The sequence below is a fragment of the Accipiter gentilis genome, chromosome W, assembly GCF_929443795.1.
Source record: "Accipiter gentilis chromosome W, bAccGen1.1, whole genome shotgun sequence".
In the NCBI taxonomy this organism is placed as follows: Eukaryota; Metazoa; Chordata; class Aves; order Accipitriformes; family Accipitridae; genus Astur; species Astur gentilis.
This window is the reverse complement of record NC_064918.1, coordinates 30173445-30196163: the sequence shown is the minus strand read 5'-3', so window position 1 is coordinate 30196163 and position 22719 is coordinate 30173445. Positions and strand designations below refer to the sequence as shown.

Here is a 22719-nt window from a genome sequence, read left to right as displayed (position 1 = left end):
TAGTACTAAATTGGGACCCCTCATCTTTTTGTCATTAAGAGTTTTCATGTTAGACAGTGAACTGGACCAGTAGGCAATTACAACATTATCCCCTAGTGTGCATTGAAACAGTAGCTTATGTATCACAGGAATGTCAGGCTCTCACTGTCTCAAGTGTTCACATTGGGGATCTGTAAACAAGTGCCTCAAAGTGTTTTCAAGTAAGCGAAAAAGGCGAAAAAGGCGTGAAAATTTGAGCATTCTAGTTATCCCCATTCACTGTGCTGGGAAGGTCTGTGTGCAAAGACAGACTCCCTGAAGCCACTGGAGAAATACACCTTCCCATCAAAGAATATGCAGCTCCTGTTTAGGCATTGTATTTAAAGAAAAGCCCCATCATCACTGTGTTTAAAAATCAAATGTTGGTTCTGTGTGTTTGGCTCTGAATACATATTTGACCATCTACCTGCTCTACAAAACAGCTTACAGAAGTGCAGAAAAAAAGATGGAGAAACAGAGAGAGAATGACAACTTTTGTTCTAGTATTTTAAATTAAGGTTCTCCATTTTTAGGGTTTGGTTTCAAGCAGTACACAGAGATAGTAACATTTTTCCAAGTCCTTCACCTGCAGCAATCCGTCTTTAGTTTAAAAATACCAAAAAATCTAAATTAGTTTCACAAAGAGATCCCGGTTTAGCTGTTTTAATTAAAAGTGCCAATGCAGTGTGGGGAAAAAACAATCAAAACAGCAGTGAAAAAAACATACCAGGTCTTAAGTGTCATTCATTAGAGTCCTGGATCCAACAGAAAGTCATTGATATATAATAAGTAAAAATATAAGGGTTTTTTCATCCTTCCATTTGATTTTTCTCACTTACTATTAACTTCTTAATTACATTGTTCAGTTACTATGGTGTGTAAAACACACTGCTATATGGCAACATGCAGCATGCTGTCAGGTTTGAATGATGCTTCAGCTATGAATTTAGCAAAGGTAGGGAGCCAAGGAGAAAACCTTTAGTGAGATTTTTTTTAGCAGTGTGTACCACATACACTGCAGAACAAATGTGATTGGACTACAGCTGCTGATACAATTTCCTGTGCCTGGGAGGAAGAAAAGTGTGGTGCACCCACAAGGGCTGAGTGCTGTGCTATGCAATTCCAAAGACAGTTTGAAGACAAACAGTTGTTACATATCCTGTGGATCCTGCAGATCCTTGGAATCTAGTTTTTGGGGAGGGGGGGTTGCGCTTTTTTTTAAACTGCTGTCACTGTTGCTCTTCATTTCATTAAAAAGACCTGAAACTGGAGCCAAGCCAGAATTTTAAATAAACAAAGCAAAACAAAAAACAAAAAAAAAACCCAGTAATACTTTTAATCCACAGAGTCCTCTGTCAGAGCTCTAGCTGTGCAGTATTTGGCTGCAGAACCCTAGAAGTGTACCACAGCTGTTTACCCCACAGATACATTTGCCAACAGTAACCCAAATAACACAGTGCACTTTGGTTTTTTTGGCACTGGGCATTTTCTGAAATATATAGGTCATAAGAGACAAATGTTAGAAAAATTTATACAAATGTTGTTTTATTTTTATAGCTTTCCTCCATTTACTGGGTGGCATTTCCTTCAATGTTAACAACAGAGGTTAACTGCACACAGGCATGTATAGGGACTCTTGCTAAGTTTTTTCCCCCTTTCTTTAAAATATGTTTCTCCAATTTGGTTGGTTTTCACCCTCAGCTACAGATAGTCTTTTGGAATTCAGATTTAATTGGTTCAATCTATTCTGGAACCATCTGCTGATTTAGTGGTTGTTATAAATATTATATAAATATTAGTTTATAAATAACCACTTTCCACTGTCACTGTAGTTATTTAGATTTTTCTTTGTTGTCAAACAATAGTGTCCTGATTTCAGCTGGGATAGGGTTAATTGTCTACCTAGTAGCTGGTACAGTGCTGTTTTGAGTTCAGTATGTGAAAAATGTTGATAACACTGATGTTTTCATTTGTTGCTAAGTAGTGTTTAGTCTAAAGTCAAGGATTTTTCAGCTTCTCATGCCCAGCCAGCAAGAAAGCTGGAGGGGCACAAGAAGTTGGCACAGGACACAGCCAGGGCACCTGACCCAAAGTGGCCAACAGGGTATTCCATACCATGTGATGTCCCATCTAGTGTATAAACTGGGGGGAGTGGGGGTGGGGGATCGCCGCTCGGGGACTAGCTGGGTGTCGATCGGTGGGTGGTGAGCAATTGCACTGTGCATCATTTGTACATTCCAATCCTTTCATTATTGCTGTTGTCATTTTATTAGTGTTATCATTATCATTATTAGTTTCTCTTTTTCTGTTCTATTAAACCGTTCTTATCTCAACCCATGAGTTTTACTTCTTTTCCTGATTTTCTCCCCCATCTCACTGGGTGGGGTGGGGAAGTGAGTGAGCGGCTGCATGGTGCTTAGTTGCTGGCTGGGGTTAAACCACGACAAATAGTTTGCTGGTAAGTCACTTCAAGTGAAACTTTATGCTGTTTGTCTTTTTCTTTCCCCCCTCCTATATGTGTGTGTTGCATCCCTAGGCTTTTTGTCATAAGCTTTGCAGCAAGAGCCCTGAAAACAAAACTCATTCTGAATGCCTTCTAATCTTTCCATTTTGCAGTTGACTAAACAGCGTTTGGTGGATGCAGATGGAATCATTAACCCAAATGTTTTCTACATCTACCTGACAGCCTGGGTTAGCAATGACCCTGTGGCCTACGCTGCCTCACAAGCCAACATCCGGCCTCACCGCCCAGAATGGGTCCATGACAAAGCAGACTATATGCCAGAAACAAGGCTGAGAAGTAAGTAACATTTCATCTTAATGTCTTACAGTTTATATAGGTGCTCTCACTCCTTCCTTCAAGATCTAGTAACTGTATAGTTGGGTGATGCTATATAGGGCTCAGAAGCATAAACAGAACAATATATTGTGCTACTCTGTAGCCTCAGGAGACAAATGCATTTGTGGAATCTAGTGTAATGTGGCACCACTGAAGGGTTTTATCATGTTGAAAAATGAGTTTTATAACAGTTTCTAGCAAAGCTCTAAAAACTTATAATAAGCATTGCTTTTTAATGTCATCTGATAGTTCCATATGTGAGAGAAACCTGGAGATTGCATGAAATTCCTGAATTTAATCACTGAGATTACATCATGTTTATCCTCAATTTTTAATATGTAAGGAAATTTTATCAAGTTAGCTCATATGTATAAGCTACCAACACCGATATGGTGCAAGAGCTATTTAGGGGAGCAGTCTGTGTGAGTGGGTGTTCTCCTTCTGTCCCTCCCACTCTGTGCTGTTCACTGGTTTGCATCTTGAGCAGTAATGCTGGTTTGCCTTGCTTTGCTTCAGCTTTGAATTTATTGGGAGGATTGCTTGTTGGACACCAGGGGGGAATGGGAGAGGACGTGGGGGAGGACTGGCACTCTTGAAAATGTGCTTAGGTAACAAGCTAGCTGTGCTTCAGTGTATCTGAACCCTAGGGCAGGTATTCAGTAGAAGGCTGGTGAAGATAAAATACATATATTGAACTATATCTGTAGTTGTTAAATTATATAGAATGGTTTGGGGACTTGATAACAGGCCGTGTTCATCTCAAATATAGTAATCTCCTGTATTTAGTGTTTTTAAAGTGTCAGTTGTTCCAAAGATGCAAAATTTATATTTAACACCTTTAAGCATATTGCTATAGAGAACAAGTGTCTTGTTAATCATGCTCTCTGTGTATCTCCTTCTTCCCAAACACATTAAAACATTGCTATCCTTTTCCTAGTTCCAGCAGCTGAGCCCATAGAATATGCTCAATTTCCTTTCTACCTCAATGGATTGCGTGAAACTTCTGACTTTGTGGAAGCTATCAAGAAAGTGAGAGCTATCTGTAATAACTATGCTGGCCTGGGGGTTGCCAGCTACCCAAATGGTTACCCATTTCTATTTTGGGAGCAGTATATTGGGCTTCGTCACTGGCTCCTCTTATCCATTAGTGTGGTTTTGGCTTGCACGTTTCTGGTGTGTGCCCTCTTCCTCCTGAACCCTTGGACATCTGGCATCATTGTAAGTTTATTATAAGGGTCTTTGTTGAAGTCAAATTGCTTTCAGCATAGCTCTTGCTGTAGTCAGGAAGGGGTTTTTTTTATGTCTGGGTCTCTAATGGCGTATATATATTGCATCATTCATTATATATTTATTCAACTTGAGGGGGTAGAGTTCATGCTAAAGGTACAAACCTTAATAACCTTAATCCTTTGGCCACCTTTTTGCAGCTTTAAAGGTTTCTTATAAGGTTACGTGAACTTTTGCCCTTGTTCAGATGCACATTATCATGAGAAATACACAGAGGAAAATTAGGAATGTTATTAAATATTAAAGTTATTTCTATTTAGTTTTTCCTTCCTCCTATATATCAGACTGTTATTTTTCAAGGCAGTTGCTTGTGACTTACTTGCCTGTAAATTTGCCCACTGATTTCTGAATGCAGTCTTTCTGGAAATACTGACATGCTTAGGTTGTACAGTACACACTGAGAAAAGTGTGTAACTGGGCTATTGAGGAGAAAGAGTTATAAAATTATAAATTGAAGAGAATACTTCTCCATGCTTTCTGCAAGGCACCATAAGCGTCATAGTAAATATTCAAGTTAAATTGGATGATGATGTTCCTATGTTTAAATTCCATAAACTGTTGTATGGTTTATAAAATGTGTATGGTTTTATAAATGTTGCATGGTTTAGAAAAGTGTAAAACAGTTACTAGTTTTTGTAATATATGTTTATATGGCAAATATATTAAAAGGTAAATGTTTAGTCTAAAATATTTTTCATAGCACTTAATCAAGCAATTTATGTTATTTTTCTTGATTCATTAGCTTATAAAATAATTTATTACAGTGCACCTTGGAAAGGTGGTTTATTTTCAGTCTGCCATTGCTTTTATAAGTTTGTCTCTTTTTTTCCTGCTTGGCTTTAGAAACTTTGAAGTTGATTCCACAGATTTCCTCCCCTCATTATTTTTTACATGAAAGAAAAATAAAAGCTTTCCTTTGGATTTAACTATTTGCATTGTCCATGTCAATCCCTCCAAGTATCTTTAAAGCTCGAAGGCCCTCTGTAACCCGAGACTCATCAGCTAATTATGACATTCACTTTCTTCTGGGCTTTAAACCTACTCTGGAGTCATCCTCACTTACATTTGGAGTACTACAAAAAGAATTCCAATGCAGTTATTTGAAAGTTAGTTTTTCTAGAAGGATTGTCAGAGAAACAGGTGAAAAAGAGAAAATTTATCTTCCAGTGGGTATCCATGAGAAGGAAGAAAAAAATTATTTTTCAAATCACATTGATAAATTGTTATCAATAGAAAAGCGATGCTTGATCTTTTAACTGGTTCTTGGGATAATAATTTAAACTAACTCCTTAGAGGGTCATTGCCATTGAGCACAATGTAACAAGGAAAAGTGGCTTGTCTTTGGGGATAAGAGGAGGACCGATCTGAGGGATATGTTTTATAGTCCCCATGTTGTTTTGAAATATCCTTCCTTTTCATTTGTCTAGACTATGAGAAGTTACTAACGGCTGTTTGAAATCATCTAGGTGGTGGTGCTGGCTCTGATGACTGTGGAGCTGTTTGGCATAATGGGTCTAATTGGAATAAAGCTGAGTGCAGTGCCTGTGGTTATCCTGGTTGCTTCTGTTGGCATTGGTGTGGAATTCACTGTTCATATTGCTTTGGTATGTAAAACTAGAAAGCATTTTCAAAGTATTTTAAAATAAAATGGTGACTGTTAATATTCCAAATCCTTACTTAGACTCCTAAGTCAGTGACATGATTCTCAGAAGAGTCATGAACCTTGCACAAAGTTTTGTGTGCCATTTGAATTTTCATGGTAGAGTACATCTGATCTGATGAAATAGTTCCTAACTATTGAGTCAATCTCCTAGAAGATAAGAGGGAATACATAACAGTATTTTAGTATTTAATAATGCTTTTTGAAAACTGTGATTAAGATCATGGGTAAATATGGTATCTGGTTGTGTGAGCTATACAAATACATAGACAAAGAAGAGTTCTTAATATTCACTATTTTAGGCCACACTCTCCCACTCATTATCTGCAGCCTCGCTGTTGTTGACTCTCAGTGCTATGTAGCTGTTTATGCCCTCTTGTATGTAAAATCTGTATCTTGTGGTAAAGAAACATTTCAAGGGAGATATTCAAAATCATATAATGTCATTTAATCTCTCTGGACCACTAAAATTTAAATTATTTGAATTCTTCTTTCAAAACCCATCAGCTACTAATAATGGGCTCAAATGTGCAATCTGTAGGGAAAGAGTTTTCCAATGTAATAAAGAGAAGCAGAGAGAAAAAAAACGTTTGAATGTTTTATATAAACATTTTCAACATTTTCAAAGTTAGGTGTCCAAATCTAGAGTGCACCTAATCATCCAGCTTAGTCAACCTGATGTACAGAAGTGCAGGGAAATGACAGTTTTCTTGCAAGAGAGCAGTTGTGGATGCTCATTATGCATTTATTTGGTGACCAAGACTAGAGTAAAGGGCTATTTTTCTGTGTTCACATTTGACAGTGGCAGTGCTGATCTATGCAATGTTAAGGATAAGCTTAGACAAAGACCTGATTTCTATTTTCTGCCAATTAAGCAATTTTAATACTAAGTTGGAGTTCTCAGATATTTTCTTAGAAATTGGGGAATTTCAGAATTTAAATGTTTATATACTACAAATGAAAAGCTACCCATGTTTTAAAAATTTTTCAATTTACCTGTTCTTAGTAGTGTTATATCTCAGAACTCTCAACATTACATACAGAAAGGTCTCTTCACACACTCAGCATAAATCATTTTCCTGTAAGACTATTCTAATCTATTTTTCAGAAGAACTGTATTAAAACGTAAGAATGGGTGAATCTGGTCAATATAATATCATCTCAGGAAAAAGATTTTTGTAGCTGACTATAATCTCTAGTATATTAGTACCACAGAAATCAAAAAAGAAATGAAAGGAGGGGGCTAGAAAATGGGGCAAGAGATGGAGAGAAATTGGATGGGGATTTAATAGACCTTTTAGACTCAACAGGAGGACTGGTAGACTACTGAGAGAATCTGGTGACAGTGAAAGGAGCTGACAACAAAAGGGGATCCTAGCACACTGGAGATGGCCAAATATTGGGAACATAAAATCATAGAATGGTTTTGGTTGTAAGGGACCTTTAAAGATCATCTAGTTCCAACCCCCCTGCCATGGGCAGGGACATCTTTCACTAGATCAGGTTGCTCAAAGCCCATTCCAACCTGACATTGACCATCATCACTTCCAATGATGGGGCATCCACATCTTCATCTTCTCTGGGCAACCTGTTTCAGTGTCTCACCACCCTCACCGTAAAGCATTTCTTTCTTATGTCCAATACAAATCTACCCTCTTTCACTTTAAAGCCATTACCCCTTGTCCTGTCACTATAGGCCTTAATAAAAAGTCTCTCTCCATCTTTAATATAAGCTCCTTTTATATATTGAAAGGCCGCAATAAGATCTTCCCGGAGCCTTCTCTTCTCCAGGCTGAAAAACCCCAACTCTCTCAGCCTTTCTTCAGAGGAGAGGTGTTCCAGCCCTCTCACCATTTTCATGGTCCTTCTCTAGACAGGTTCATGTCTTTCTTGTACTGGAGACCCCAGAATGGGACTCAGTACTCCAGGAGGGGTCTTAAGAGAGCAGAGTAGAGGGGGAGAATCACCTCACTTGACCCGCTGGCCACACTTCTTTTGATGCAGCCCAGGATATGACTGGCTTTCTGGGTGGCAAAAAAAAAAAAAGCTAAATTAGTTTCACAAAGAGATCCCGGTTTAGCTGTTTTAATTAAAAGTGCCAATGCAGTGGGGGAAAAAACAATCAAAACAGCAGTGAAAAAAACATACCAGGTCTTAAGTGTCATTCATTAGAGTCCTGGATCCAACAGAAAGTCATTGATATTTAATAAGTAAAAATATAAGGGGTTTTTCATCCTTCCATTTGATTTTTCCCACTTACTATTAACTTCTTTCCTGCCATTAAAATAAGGTGACACAGGATACTGCTTTGAATGCTATAAGGACACAGCTGAGCTGTGGCTTACCAACAAAAAACTAGATTATTTAGCTTCTAATGCCACTCATAGTTAACAGTATCAATATCAAAATAAGGCATATGCTCACCGAATTTCTATAACCACCAGCACCTCCCAATATCCAGCACCTTTTGAAGTGAAAGAAGAATGGTTATAGCATTTGCACTTACTTGGCACCGTTTATGAAAAAATATCAAAACACTTTTGCAAACAGTAATTAAGCCTCACAACTCTCCTGGGAGGTAGGTAAGTACAGTTATACCCATTTTACAGATTGAGAAACTGAGGTACAGGGCAATTACGTGACTTGACCAAAATCACGTGTACCAAGTCATTAATAGAGCGGGAAACTGAACCACACTCCTGAACTCTGACTTCCTGTCTTCGCTTCTATTTTATCTTGGCCCTTTGATGATGGTAGTCTATGGTACATGTTGGTAAACACCAATGCGGTTTTCACTAGTGCCTACTAACAGGGAAAGCCAGACTCACACCAGCATCAGTGGGTTCATAAGCCCATTAAGGGTTACCATACAGTAAAAGAGAAACTACAGTACACTGGGAACATACGCACACTGACATGCACGCTTCCAGATGCACACATCAATACACACAGCAAAACAAAACCTGCACACAGCTAAACCTATTTAAGTCTCCAAGATTAACATGCTTTTCTTCATATCTGCTTATTTAAAAAAAAATATCACGCATAGCGTGTTTGAAAGTTAACAGTAACATTTCATACTACCACAGGGTTGTGATATGCAAATTTAAAATATTTTAAACAAGCATGTACCTTTACAGAAAAAAAAAATCCTATTACATAAGCAATATTTGCATAGAATTATACAAGTAAATCATACAATATTTAAGCAGCAGCAATTTATGCTGAAATTTAGAACTAGATTAAGTTTACTTGTGGCAAAGAGATGAATATACAGTAAGTACAGAGCAAACCCAAAATTGTCCCCACTCTACTAACTAGAGGCAAATGACTCCAGATTATACTACTTTACAATGTTCTTTCATATATTACATATGTGTACATCTTTAAATATTTATAGAAATATTTAACAAAATAATACAATAAGTTACAGTAACAGTGAATTGTTGTCCTGATGCAGCATGTCCTTTTCCACAACTTTGAGCAGCTCTTCAAGCAGTTCTGGAAATAGAGTTTTCCATCTTTGGCCTCTTCGTTGCTTCAGTTATTACCCTTTACAAATGCAGAGGAAAAAAACCCCAAACATTAATTAAAGTTCAAGAAAAAGAAACAAATCAAGCTAATCCAACACTCATTTCATGATTCTTGTGGTTACAGTTAGCAGTCAGGCAATGTTGGACTCTTTTTCCATCAGTCATGGACTTCTTGGTAAAGAAATCCTGATGCCAGTTGAAAAAAATGTGGATGCCTGGATTCCTGAATGCTACAAATTCAGACAAAACCAATGGACACTTCAAAGAGAAAAAAGCTGTATCTGATACTGGACACAGTTAAGATTCTCATATTAGCCTGCTGTTCAGCTTGGAAAATCTGAGCCCAAACATTTCCTTATTCTGAGGATACTATTACTTACTATATTCCTAGACTTTGAGTGTAAATGCATTCAGGTTTATTTGCACTTTGAGATGTTTGGAGAGAAGTTTTATAAATCAGAAGGTGATTTTTATCAGGAATCATCAAAAAATTTCCATCAAAATTCTGCACATATGTGTGTGTATGTGCATGTGTGTGTGTAAAATATTTCCGCAACCAAAATAAAATGGCTTGCTTTGGTCAAACTAGTGTCTGCCACTGAAAAGCTGTGAAAAGCAGAGCAATAAAATAGGGACCAGGAGCTAAGTAAGGTTTTAACACTTCTGGGTTTTTTCCCCAAAATGAGGGGAAAAAAAATGAGTTAAAATAATTAAATTGGTTTTCAACCACAAGCCCCAAAAAGCTTTAGGGGTAAAAAACTCAATTTATTCCTCCCCTTCAAAGCATTCCCCATAAAATTAATGGGGGTTTTTTTCAAGAAAATAAACAGCTTTAGTCTTCCCCAAACATCTAAAATATCCCATCTGTTCTGAACAGCACTACATCCTGTAACTTTCTATTGCTAGCCTAAGGAGAGATAATGATTTAAGTTTCAAAACGCACAAATTCTTGGATGAACCAGCAGAATATTATTTCACAGGAACATATTAAATGCCCTGTTAAGTCATCTTTGACCTATATGAATCTGATAGCCACTGCAACTGCCCCTAGCAAAACAGAGTGCTTGGCCCAGGGACTCCTCCAATCTGGGAGCTTGCTGGGCAGATCTCCGAATACAGCACCACATCCCCAAAGCGCAGGGGACACCCCACAACGCAACACCGCACTAGGCAAGGTGGAACTTTCCCATCTCTCTCACTCAGCCCATCTCCCAGAGGGATTTAGTCCTCACTATGGACTTCAAATTCTTTTGATTAATATTATTTGAAAAAGGACAATTCTTGAAGTAACTGGCAATTTTATACTTTCACTGTCATTGCTGTGTGATGTTTTAGAAGATAGCCTGATTCAGTGATCAGAGCACAGGGAAACAACTGGAAGTTCACTTTCCTAAGGTTTAGGGTCTTGACTATACTTTTCGCCTGGCCTATATCCCTCAAGATCATGAATTCCACCAGGGCATGATCACTGCAGCCCAGGCTACCTACCAATCTTGACCTCTCCAATAAGTTCCTCTGCGTTGGTAAGCAACAGGCCCAGTAATGCATCTCCTCTGGTTGGGCTTTCTATCACCTGGATTAGGAAGTTATCCTCAATGCACTCCAAGAGTCTCCTAGACTGCTTGCAGCTTGCTGTGTCACTTTTCCAGTGGATGTCAGGGTGGTTGAAGACCCCCAGCAGGATCAAAGCCTGTGAGTGTGATGCTTCCTGTAGTTGAAGCAAGAACGCTTCATCAACATCCACCCCTTGATAAGGTGGCCTGTAGTAAACACCAGCCACGAGGTTTCCTTTCTTGGCTTGGTCTCTAATTTTCACCCATAAGCTCTCAACCTGTGCACTGCTGTTTTTCAAAGACAGCTTTGTGCAATCAATCCATTTTTTTTACATTGAGGGCAACCCCCCGCCCACCCTCCCTTCCTTGCCTGGCCCTCCTGAACAGTTTATAGCTATCAATTTCAGTGCTCCAATCATGTGATTCATCCCACCAAGTTTCAGTGATAGCGATCAGATCATAGCTTTCCAGCTGCACAGTGGCTTCCAGCTCCTCCTGTTTGTTACTCATGCTGCGTGCATTGGTATAGCGACACTTCAGTTGGACTGTCGACTGTCTCACCTTTTTGGCGGAACCTTTTTGGAGGGTTGGGGAGCATTCCTCACTACTCTGGTAGGTGCGCTCATCCACTCTGTTGCTTATGAGTACACAAATGTCACGGCTTTGGACCCCACCCCCCAAGTTCCTTAGTTTAAAGCGCGATTCACTAAGTCAGCCAATCTGCCAGGAAAGATTCTCCTTCCTCTTCTAGATAGGTGGATCCCATCTCTCCCTAATAGGCTGTATTCATCGATGAACGTCCCATGATCATGGAAGCCAAAGCCGTGGCGATGACACCAGCCACAAAGCCAGGTGTTGATCTGCATGATGCGTCGACTTCTGCCCGCACCCCTATCCCTGACTCGCAAGACAGAGGAGAAGATCACTTGGGCCCCTGTCCCCTTCACTTGTGCCCCCAGGGCTCTGAAGTCCTGCTTGATCTTGCCCAGGTTATGCTTTACAGTGTCATTGGTGCCCACATGGAAAAGAAGTAGGGGATAGTAGTCTATGCTTTTAACCAGTTGTGGCAGTCTCTCTGAGACAACCTGGATCTTGGCTCCTGGCAAGCAGCAAACTTCCCTTGACTGTATATCAGGCCGGCTGATGGGTGTGCCTCGGTGCCTCTCAGCAGAGAGTGGTCTACTACTAGCACTTGCCACTTCCTTTTGCAGTTTTTAGTGTGTGCAACTGGTGCAGTTTCTCCCTGTGAGTCTTGTTCATTGGCTTCACCCACTGCTAAGACTTCGTATATGTTGCTGGTTGGTACATACGAGGAAAAGGGGGGGGGGGGGGGGCGAAGTGATATCCTGTTGCCAAGAGTCACCAGAGACCATGGCATCTCCTTCTCCAAGATGCTGTCTGTTCGCTGTTGACACTCTTTGTCTGGTAGTCCTTGGAGGTCAGTGCCACGGGGCGTTAGTATTTCTTTTTGCAAAGTCTCAAATAATACTCTATCTATTTCTTGTTCCCCCTCCCTAATACGGCGTAACCTGCTGACTTCCTCCTGCAGCTCCTCCACCCGCTGCCTGAGTGACTCCACCAGAGCGCACCTTGCACAGGTGGAGCTTGCACCCTCCTCCACCCAGGAGTGTGGAGTACAGACTTTACAGCCCTCCACCTGGACAGCAGCTTTCGTGATAGGATGCTCTGTCTGGGTGGCTGCCTCCACTTGTCCTAGGCTAACCTGGCTAGGTAGATGGTTCCCGGCTGCTGCAGAGTGCAGCTCTTGCCGGGTCTCTGCCACCATGCTTCTGACGATCCCAAAGCACTGTCTGACAAGCCCTTCTAATTCCCTGGAGACCTCAAGCTGTTGGGTAGGGCTGCACAGCCAACAGCTAGCTGGGGTGACTGCTGGGGCCGTAGCCAAAGCCTGTGGGTAAGCAGAGAAGGCAGCAGCCTGACAACTGGTAGAACGTGCTGCCCTTCTCACACGCCCTTTCACGCAAACTTCCGCACTGCTCCTCTCAGATGATGGTCCCTGTTTGCATGCCCTGTTTGCAGTGCTCCTGGTCACTGCAGCTCCCTAGGGGCTGGTTATATGCGGCTTCTCAAGGTTTGAACTGGCCACAGGGACAGCCCGCAGGGACTGGCCTTGGGGACATGTCATAGATGAGGTACAGAGTTGGGCATATATAGTGCTGCTAGCTAGTATGCTATATAGTTGGGCATAGTATAGTGCTGCTAGGTTTGAAGTAGAAAAAGTTGCGCACACATTCATCTTGAGTGAAATAGGAATGTAAAAAAAGCAGCACACAACTTAGTAGTGTTACTTTATACTGGTCCTGTTGAATACACTGACAACTTTCCATCAGTTGAGTGCTTACTGTGTATAATATCTCACAGTGTGGATCCTCAGACCTGTGAGGAAAAATGCGCTGTATCAGTGGACACTTCTGTGTAAAGTGACAGAAAGACTTGATCCTCTAGTAAATGCTACCGTGGACGTGACTGTGTGCGTGAGCAAAAGTTGCAAGTCCTTGGTCTGTTCCAAGTGTATTCAGGAAAACCTGAATCGGTATTGGCTAGTTTTACAGCAAACTTCACATGACAGTCATGGAAGCTATGCCCTCGTGAGAGTGACAAGAATAGCCCTATAATTTTTACACCTGAAGTGCTTTTACTATAAAATGAAATCTTTGCGTGTGGAAACAAGCAAACTGAGAAACAAATGAAAAGCCTACTGGTGCAGGCATGCATTGTTTCCAAAATTATTACTATGGCTCTGACTCTGTAATCAATGCTTACTCTGGTCATGTGACTTCAGCAGCGGCTATATGGTATGACTGCAGGATCAGACCTTGTCTTGAAGTCTAGCCAGCTATAGAGATACTTTAATGGACTGTAAATTGAAGTAATTAACTGGTGAAAAACCGCATACTAAGGGAGAAGCTGTTTGAAAGGCTGTACGTCTCTCTCTAATGAAATGGATTTCATTGTTTTACAGGCATTTTTAACTGCTGTAGGAGACAAGAACCATAGGGCTGTCCTTGCATTGGAACATATGTTTGCACCAGTGTTGGATGGAGCTGTGTCCACTCTGTTTGGAGTGTTAATGCTCGCAGGATCGGAGTTTGATTTTATTGTCAGGTAAAGCATTTGTGTGTCTTGACTTTTTTTTTTTTAAATAAAAATAAGTATGCTTTTAACATTTAGACATTTCAGTGTATCTGTCATTTTATTACTACATATGGTGTGTCAAGCATGCTTACGTCATGGTCCTGTTTTCCCTATGTTTTATTAACTCCTTGTCACATGCTAGACATAGTAGTATTTTTATTGCTGGTATTAAAATCTGTTCCAGGAAAATCTGACTCCCAGCATGAAAGGAAACAAAAATGGCCCTCTTCAGCAAAGTTTGCTAATTCTGGAATTAAGTCAGTTTGAAGCAGCTAGTATTGTCCAATATTAGCTGGATTTTACCTTTAACCTTCCAGATATAGGTCTTCCAGATCTTTCATATGCACAACGATTTGCCTGGAAAGGACACATGGAGCTACAAACATGCTGCAATTACACTGCAACTGATGCTCTCCGGGCCTTCTCTTGCTATCTTTATATGAGGTTTACAGCAATTTATAAATGGGTGAGGAAAAAAGCCCTGTTTGGGAGCTAGGGAACCATAAGTATGAACACAGAACTTCATATTAAAATTTTGTAAAGCAAAGTCCGAAGGCTCTTCTGTTTAGAACTACAGGCACATTTTCTTGTGGATTTAATTAAGAATGTGAATTTGTCAAGTATGAGAGGAGAGCAAGTTTTTCTTTTGAGGGGAATTTGAGAAGTACAATGAAACAGATCCTAATCCATTCCAAACAACCTCTGGAGCTCTGCAAAATCGCTAATCTTGGAAGTAACACAGGTCCTTTGTGGCAAACTGCAGCACGAAAAAAAATAAAATAATCCTAGCCCTAAAACAGAACTGAGGTAGAACTGGGCCAAATAAAAATGCTCTGAAAGATGACTTAACTACTTAGGCAAACATAAACTGGATAGGCAATCAGACTTAGCTGACATCCATTTGACAACAACAACAAAATGTTGGAGGCAGGAACTGAGAGAATGATTGCTAAATCTCGTCAGGATTTTTTGTTTATGTATGTATGTAAGAGATTTGCAGAAAGCAGGGAGTAGGAGGTTTACACTTAGGTCTAAATACATTACCTACATGGGGATTATTACTATACAGATATTGCATGCCCTGAAATAGAACTTGTATTTTTTTTCAGGTCAGTATATTTTATTTTATTTTATTTTATTGGTGGTGAAGAAATAAGGTAGAATTATTCTTTTAGGACCTGATCTTGTAAGGGATGGAACACACTGACATATAGGCTGCTCATAGATTTAGCCTAAATTTACAGGGGTATATTTGCTGTGCTACTTTCCTACTTAACAGACAAAAGATTTGGCAAGCATATTTTTGTATCGTGGCAAATGGAAGACTGTAGCAGCCCTTCATTCAAAATTTGGAGCGGATGGTCTCTTAGTATATAAAATGAGCATTTCAACTTTTCAGCTTCTTTTATTTTACTTTTTTGCCCATCAGTTTCTTGTTTTCTAGCACAATATGACATTAGTTCACCTTGTTTAAAAAATAAAATAATAAAATAAAATAAACTATCAGAGCCTGAGCATTGTTATAGTGGGTCAAGATGACCCCAAACTTCCAGAAAGGGATAGATTAGTCCAACGGTGTGGAATAGTAAGTAAATTAACAGACATCGTATACACCAAGTGGTCAGAGCTATAATCTTCTTGTTTATCCTAATGCTAGATGGATGAGATGCAAATGTTTTAATGCCTATTGTCGATCTCTGTCCCAGTATAAAGTTCTGGTGGTTTATCTTAGTGGAGTAGATTGGTTCACTGATTTTTGCTAATGCAGATCTGGAATTCCAAAATGTTTACAGTAGCAGGATATTTGTAGTTTTACAGAAGCCTGATATATTTGATCAGATGTAAAAACATGGAGGCAGTAAAGTTTGTTGCCAGCTAATGCCAGCAGAGCCATTAGTAGCAAACTTGCCCTCAGTTCTTCTCCTACTCCTTCTCCTCCATGAATTTACCCAAGGCTGAGTTCTTGAAATCATTAGATATAATGCAGCCTTAAATTTTGTTTGAGCTCCAGCTGTGCTGAATACCAACTAGCAAGGCTTTCCTTTTACTGACAGGTTTACCTTGGTATTCATGAAGGGTCCCAGACCTTAGCCCTCAGTGGTGGGAAAAGACAAACACTTGTGCACTTTCCTCTTCTTCCATAATACTTCAGCCTTTATGCTTGAATTGGCTGATGCAAAACAACAGTATTCAGAGGTGCTAAATTGTTCAACAAAAGATTAGCCTGCAATGCAATTCTGATATTGTGCAGTGCTATTACTCAGTAGGATGCTGAAACTTACTATAGAATGGGCAGCATTTTCTTTGCAGAAAGATGGTTCCTGTGTTGTAAAAAGGCTGCAATTTGAGCTATTTAGTAAAACTGTAACTCACAGAATTCTAGGTGGAAAGTTGTGATTAATGAACGGCAAGGGAAAGCCTTACCTTAACGCTGGAGATTCAATTAGAGATTCCACTGTAAGATGCAGAAGTATTTCACGCTGGATTAGCTGCTGGGAGATGTGGGCTGATATATTTGATCAGATATTGAAAGATGGAGGCAGTAAAGTTTGCTGCCAGCTATGTTGCTAGCTGGAAGCTATGTCAAGGCATATGGATGACAGGGAGGTAATTCGAGAAAGCCAATATGGCTTCACCAAGGGCAAATTGTGCTTGACTAATCTGGTGGCCTTCTATGATGGAGTGACTGCCTTGGTGGATAAGGGAAGAGCAACTTCTGTCATCTATATCTTGACTTCTGTAAGGCCTTTGACACGGTCCCCCAGAAGATCCTTGGCGCTAACTTGGAGAGATAGGGTTCGATGGATGGACTGTTCGATCAGTAAGGAATTGGCTGGATGGCCGCATCGAAAGAGTTATAGTCAATGGCTCAATGTCCAAATGGAGGTCAGTAACAAGCGGTGTCCCTCAAGGGTCTGTACTGGGACCAGTACTGTTTGATATCTTTATTAATGACATAGATAGTGGGATTGAGTGCAACCTCAGCAAGTTTGCTGATGACACCAAGCTGTGTGGTGTGGTCAACACACTAGAGGGAAGGGATGCCATCCAGAGAGGGACCTTGACAGGCTTGAGAGGTGGGCCCATGTGAACCTCATGAAGTTCAACAAGGCCAAGTGCAAGGTCCTGCACCTGGGTCAGGGCAATTCCTGGTATCAATACAGGCTGGGGGATGAAGGGATTGAGAGCAGCTCTGCTGGAGTCCCCAGCACAAGAAAGACATGGACCTGTTAGAGCGGGTCCAGAGGAGGACCATGAAAATGGTCAGAGGGCTGGAACGCCTCTCTGAAGAAAGGCTGAGAGAGTTGGGGTTGTTCAGCCTGGAGAAGAGAAGGCTCTGGGAAGACCTTATTGTGGCCTTTCAATATATAAAGGGGGCTTATAATAAAGATGGAGAGAGACTTTTTATCAAGGCCTGTAGTGACAGGACAAGGGGCAATGGTTTTAACTGAAAGAGGGTAGATTTGTATTGGACATAAGGAAGAAATGCTTTACGATGAGGGTGGTGAGACACTGGAACAGGTTGCCCAGAGAAGTTGTGGATGCCCCATCATTGGAAGTGTTCAAGGTCAGGTTGGAATGGGCTTTGAGCAACCTGATCTAGTGAAAGATGTTCCTGCCCATGGCAGGGGGGTTGGAACTAGATGATCTTTAAAGGTCCTTTCCAACCCAAACCATTCTGTGATTCTATTATCTATCAACAGGAAATGCAATCACATAGCTTTGAATGGGCTACATAACATCTTTGCTTCATTTTCCTCTTCTGGTAAATTGGGATCATAATATGTACTCACCCTCTTTGCAAGGCTCTTGGAGTAGTTTATGTTTGGATCATTGTAACTTCTTAGCATTGGAAAGCACTATCTTATCCAACCTGAATTCTAGTACAAAACGTACTATATTCATGGTCAGAAGATTCCAGATGATCAGGGACTAAGAAGTAAACCTACCTGAAGGAAAGGTACTTCAGAGAATTCTTATCTTCCAAGACAGGCAAATCTACTGGCTACAGGAGACAGATCTACCTTATTCTGAGTTGCTGCCAGGTATCCTTTCTTCACATTCAACATATTGCAGTTTTATAACTTATACTTTAGAATTTCTTCTTTCATACCACACATCAAAAGGCATGTGGGGGTCCTCAAATGGCCCATGATCAGCTTCATAGTATCCCTTGTAGGACAGAAAGCTCCCTCCCCAAGAGTTGTGGTTGTGCACGACAGAGTGGACAGCAACAGTCACTGAAGCTGAGGCAGTCACAGTAGTGATAGGCTGGCAGTAGGCTGGTCCTGAGGCACTCATGGCACCAAACACTGGGCTTCTCATGTTATGAGAATGAGCCTTGTGGCCCAAGCAACCCCTATTGCTAGGTCCTGATTGCCGTTCAGCAGAAATTTCAAAAGTGTCCCTGCAAGGACAGTAAGGATGTGGCCACAGCCCTTCTGTTGTTTCCCATTTTGGTTGTCTGCCCTGATGCCATGCCTGCTGAGTGCCAGCCTCTGGATTTGATTGCAATCTGGGATTCGACTGATACCTTGTCTCTGGCTGAACCACCTGAAACGGAGACACATGGTTATGCCTCTGACAAAGCAAGGCAAACAAATACTACACTCTTTTATATTTTATCCCAGGAACAACATTTATAATGGTATTGTCCTGGTTCTAACTCTATAAAGGTAGTGTTCTGGAGTCTTAGAACTGTTGATTTTTCCAGACATTTTTTGTCTGAAGTTGTTAAAACCTGGAAAGCATAACTTCAGATAAACACAGGACTACAGCTGAAAATATATGCACTTCCTACATACTGCTCCATCTTTTCAAAGGGGTGGATAGCAAGCACTTGATCTTAACTGGTTCAAAAAGCAGAATTGCAGGCATTTGGAAAAGGCTCCACCCAGGGTACATACACAGGATGTTAGTGGGTTAGTTTGTACAGACTGCAGGAATCTGTTTCTGGATTTCTTTAAAAAGCGTGAAGCACAGCAGCCACATCAGTCAATAAACCGTGACCAACTTCAAATGTGGCTGTGCTTGTACCTATTTTTAGGCCTCTGCTGAACAAAAAGAGATCCACATTGCAGCTCAGCATGCAGCATCATGGGGAGCAGGAGATGGAGCTTTTTCACTTTCCTTTGAAATCGCAGTTATGTCAACCCATTAGCAAGATGGAACAGACCCAAGATTTGATACAACCCTGAAACTTCATTTTTTCTGGGCTCTATCAATCTTTCTCCCCAAGTGAGCTGTCCAGAGAAGAGGTATATGAGATGGTGGCCCACAGGGAGCTGTGTGGAAGAGGTTTGGATCTTTTAAACCTCTCCCCACTTTCTTTCCTGGAGGTCACCCAGAACAGTCATTGACTAGACTGAGAGCTCTCTCTTGTGGCTGGTGCTAATATGATATAACAGCAATTACACATGCTGAAGACCTCAGCTTTGGTACCATAATTTTACCCCCAACTTGATTCTAAAGGAAAGCCTTCACATCCTGTCTACAAGTGCTCCAAATTTTGGCACAGATACAAAGCATAATCAGCCAGAAACATGAAAGAAATATTACAGCCTTCCCACAGAAATAGATTTAAATTAAAAAAAACCAACCGAACAAAAAAATATTCTTGCCCTCCCTCCAGTCAATATGTGAGCTACTTACAGTGGATCTTGCAAAGACAGGATTCTCAGTGGCTTCCACTATTACTTGATGGACTGGTGCCCCAGAGCCTTGAGTAGCCTCATACTGATGGAGCTCTTCACTGATGCCTGACACTGAAGTTTGAGAGCTGTACTTAGAATCAGAGGAATCTGACCCATTATTTGTGTGCTGGGGTGGCAGTGCAAACCTCACGATGCTAAGGGATGGCTCAGAAGATGGAGTAGGTAATCTGTTTCTTCCACTGGCTGGAGAAACCTGATAATGACAATGATAATTACAAGCATTCAGTATCATTCAATTAGCATTACCCTTATTATTATTAGCACTTGGTAGAAATATTCTTTAGCCAAATACACCTTTCCATGCCATGAGAACCTTAACACTAGTTTTCTGATCAACACTGTATTACACTGAAAAAATGCATGAAAGAAAAAGAGACATGATCTCCATCTCTGGAGATGTATGCAAATAGGATTATACATATCCCTCTATGTATCCTTGTCTCAGCAAGTGCATATATGTACATGAACATGCTTGCACTTATAAATATACAAATAATTCCTGGGCTTGTCACTTATAAATATACAAATAATTCCTGGACTTGCCTCCCCCCTCAGCGTGATTTCATAAATCATCTCAAATGTGTATGTATAGTATGGTTCAGTGGCTGGTTGCAAAGAGAGATGGACACACATAATTGCAATATACGCACATACATACATATATATTTGAATAAGGGACAGGCCATGTATACTGCTAGGAATATAAGAGATTATGTACTTTTGTCAAAACTGTTTTATTAACACTGTATTGGATGTATGCGGCAAGGCCTTGGTAGCGGGGTGTGTGTGTGTGTGTGTGTGTCTTCAGGGGTGGCCTCTGTGGGAAGAGGTGAGGGGCTGCCCTGTGCTGGATAGAGCCAATTCCATCCAGCTCCACAACAGCCCCACTGCAGGCCACAGCCAAGCCAGTCAGTGAAGCTGGTGGTGCCTCTGTGAAAACATATCTAAGAAAGGGCAGAAATTGCTAGACAGAGAGGAAAACAGCAGAGGGAACACCAAGGTCAGAGAAGGAAGAGGAGGTGCTCCATAGCACCAGAGCAGATATTCATTGCAGCTTATGGAAGACCTATGCTGGAGAAGTTATTTTTTTCCTGAAGTACTGCAGCCTGTGGGAGAGCCCACACCAGAGCAGGGGAAAAGTGTGAGAGGGGAGAAGCAGCAGAGAGAAACCACTATGTACTGATGGTAATCCCCATCTCCCATCTTCCCCTGTGCTGCTTGGGTGGGGATAGAGGAGTCTGGAGTGAATGAGTGAAGTTTGGCATGGGAAAGGGGGGAGGAAAGGTGTAGTTTTAATGTTTGGTTTTGTTTCTCACTACCTGAATCTACTGTAATTGGCAATAAATTAAATTAATTTTTCCCAAGTTGAGTCTGTTTTGCCCAAAACAGTAATCGGTAAGCAATGTCCCTGTCTTTATCTCAACCCATGAGCTTTTTTATCCCTTGTCCCACTGAGGAGGGGGAGTGAGTGAGCAGGTGAGTGGGCATTTGGCTGTTAGCCAAAGTTAACCCACCACAAATACTAAGACCCAAAATAAATATATCTCAAATATTACTAGCACTGTATACATACCTTGTGTTTTATTTCTATGCACACACACGCACACATACATATATATAAACATGCAGCATAGCATTACTGATTCTAATAATGCATGATAAAGATATCCATACATAACACAATAATTGTGTTAACTGAAGTGTAGGTAATGAATAAACAAATACAAATTTGATAGCTATGAATTCTTTTTTGCTGGACTGGGGTTTTATACTGTAAAGTCCTCAACATCCAGGTGGAGCATTCCACCTACCAAGATTTTTGCTTGAGCCAAGTGGGTACCACCGGGAGGGATGACTGGACTAGGGGGTGGGAGGCACCTTTTGGCAAACTTCTGGCCATGGTTATCAGGGTGTGGTCTGTGGACCACCACTGGTGTAATGTTAGTCCACACAGGCCTCCTTGGTGGTCTGAGTTAAATATTTTGAGGAAAGCAACAGAGGCAGTGGGGTAGGAAAGGAGAAGGTGTGTGTACAAAAGGAACTGTCTTTTGCAAAGTCTTAGGGAAAAGCCTGGTTTTATATTTGCATAGGACATTCTGCTTTTAAAAGCTTACCTAATACCTACACTTGTATCTAGCTTGTTGATTGCAGCCTCTAAAACAATACTTATTAAAAAACATAGTTTAAAACTATAAGAAAGTAGAAGAATATCAAATAAATAAACAAACATAACATTTAATAAAGATTAAATTAAAACTAGGGCAAGAAACTTAAAGTAAAAATTAAAAAAATCCAAAAGAATATAAAAAATAAAGAGTTTCTAGAGAAGGGGGTTGGTTGCAGGGGGAGAAATAATATTATCATTTCTTCTGTTCACCATTAGTTTTACTGACCTCAGGGTATGGTCCAAAGAGTGAAAGAAGAACAGGAAGCAGCACCAATCCATTGAGAACTCCCAAAATGGTTAAGATTGCCAAAACAGCAAAAAAATACCTGAAGTAGGGTTCAAGGGGGTGGGAAGGGGAAGAGAAGAGGCACAAATATTGTTAGAAATAAAGGATTATATACTACTGCTAAAAATATTTTAAAATACATATACTAAATTACATCTCAAATATTACTAATATTGTACTAAATAATTATATCACTTTCTTTATATATAGGGGGTTTTGGGTTTGTTTTTTTACCCTTTGGATTAGAGAATGTACATCACACAACCGGAAGTATTAGTTGATAAAAGAAAGGAAGTAAATTAAATTTGTTAATTTTCCAGACTCTGGCAGCACATAATGTTATTTATGAATGTGTTAAATAAATAGAAAAATACGGAATGTGCAGTGAATGGCTGAATGGATTGAAAGCACATATACAAATAAAATGCTATGCTGCATGTTTATATATATGTATGTGTGCGTGTGTGTGCATAGAAATAAAACACAAGGTATGTATACAGTGCTAG

General features: G+C 40.4%; 2 protein-coding genes across 3 annotated transcripts in view; one reads left to right on the top strand and one right to left on the bottom strand.

Annotated features, from left to right (window-relative positions):
- The first annotated feature begins 928 nt into the window (after nt 1-928).
- On the top strand, nt 929-5790 carry LOC126035577 (protein patched homolog 1-like). Its single transcript, XM_049794218.1, has 4 exons — nt 929-973; nt 2635-2818; nt 3795-4075; nt 5611-5790. The coding sequence occupies exons 1-4, from the start codon at nt 929-931 to the stop codon at nt 5788-5790; spliced, it is 690 nt and encodes a 229-aa protein (XP_049650175.1).
- Nucleotides 5791-6267: 477 nt separating this feature from the next.
- Nucleotides 6268-22719, bottom strand: part of LOC126035435 (protein patched homolog 1-like) — a 132558-nt gene continuing 116106 nt past the window's right edge. The window contains exons 21-25 of one of the 2 annotated variants that reach the window (XM_049793981.1): nt 22154-22253; nt 19699-19953; nt 17997-18600; nt 10826-11045; nt 6268-9356 (exon numbers count right to left, since the gene is read on the bottom strand). In XM_049793981.1, the coding sequence (XP_049649938.1) occupies nt 18133-18600; nt 19699-19953; nt 22154-22253 (823 nt within the window). In that variant the 3' untranslated portion in view covers nt 6268-9356; nt 10826-11045; nt 17997-18132. The remainder of the gene's footprint in view (nt 9357-10825; nt 11046-17996; nt 18601-19698; nt 19954-22153; nt 22254-22719) is intronic. The other variant, XM_049793982.1, reaches the window with a different exon arrangement.

Excerpts from the sequence above, each read along its gene's own strand:
- LOC126035577 (XM_049794218.1), top strand. The coding sequence starts at position 929 with ATGCTGTCAGGTTTGAATGATGCTTCAGCTATGAATTTAGCAAAG. Across the intron at positions 974-2,634 it reads CAGCTATGAATTTAGCAAAG|TTGACTAAACAGCGTTTGGT; the intron begins GTAGGGAGCCAA and ends TCCATTTTGCAG. Across the intron at positions 2,819-3,794 it reads GCCAGAAACAAGGCTGAGAA|TTCCAGCAGCTGAGCCCATA; the intron begins GTAAGTAACATT and ends TCCTTTTCCTAG.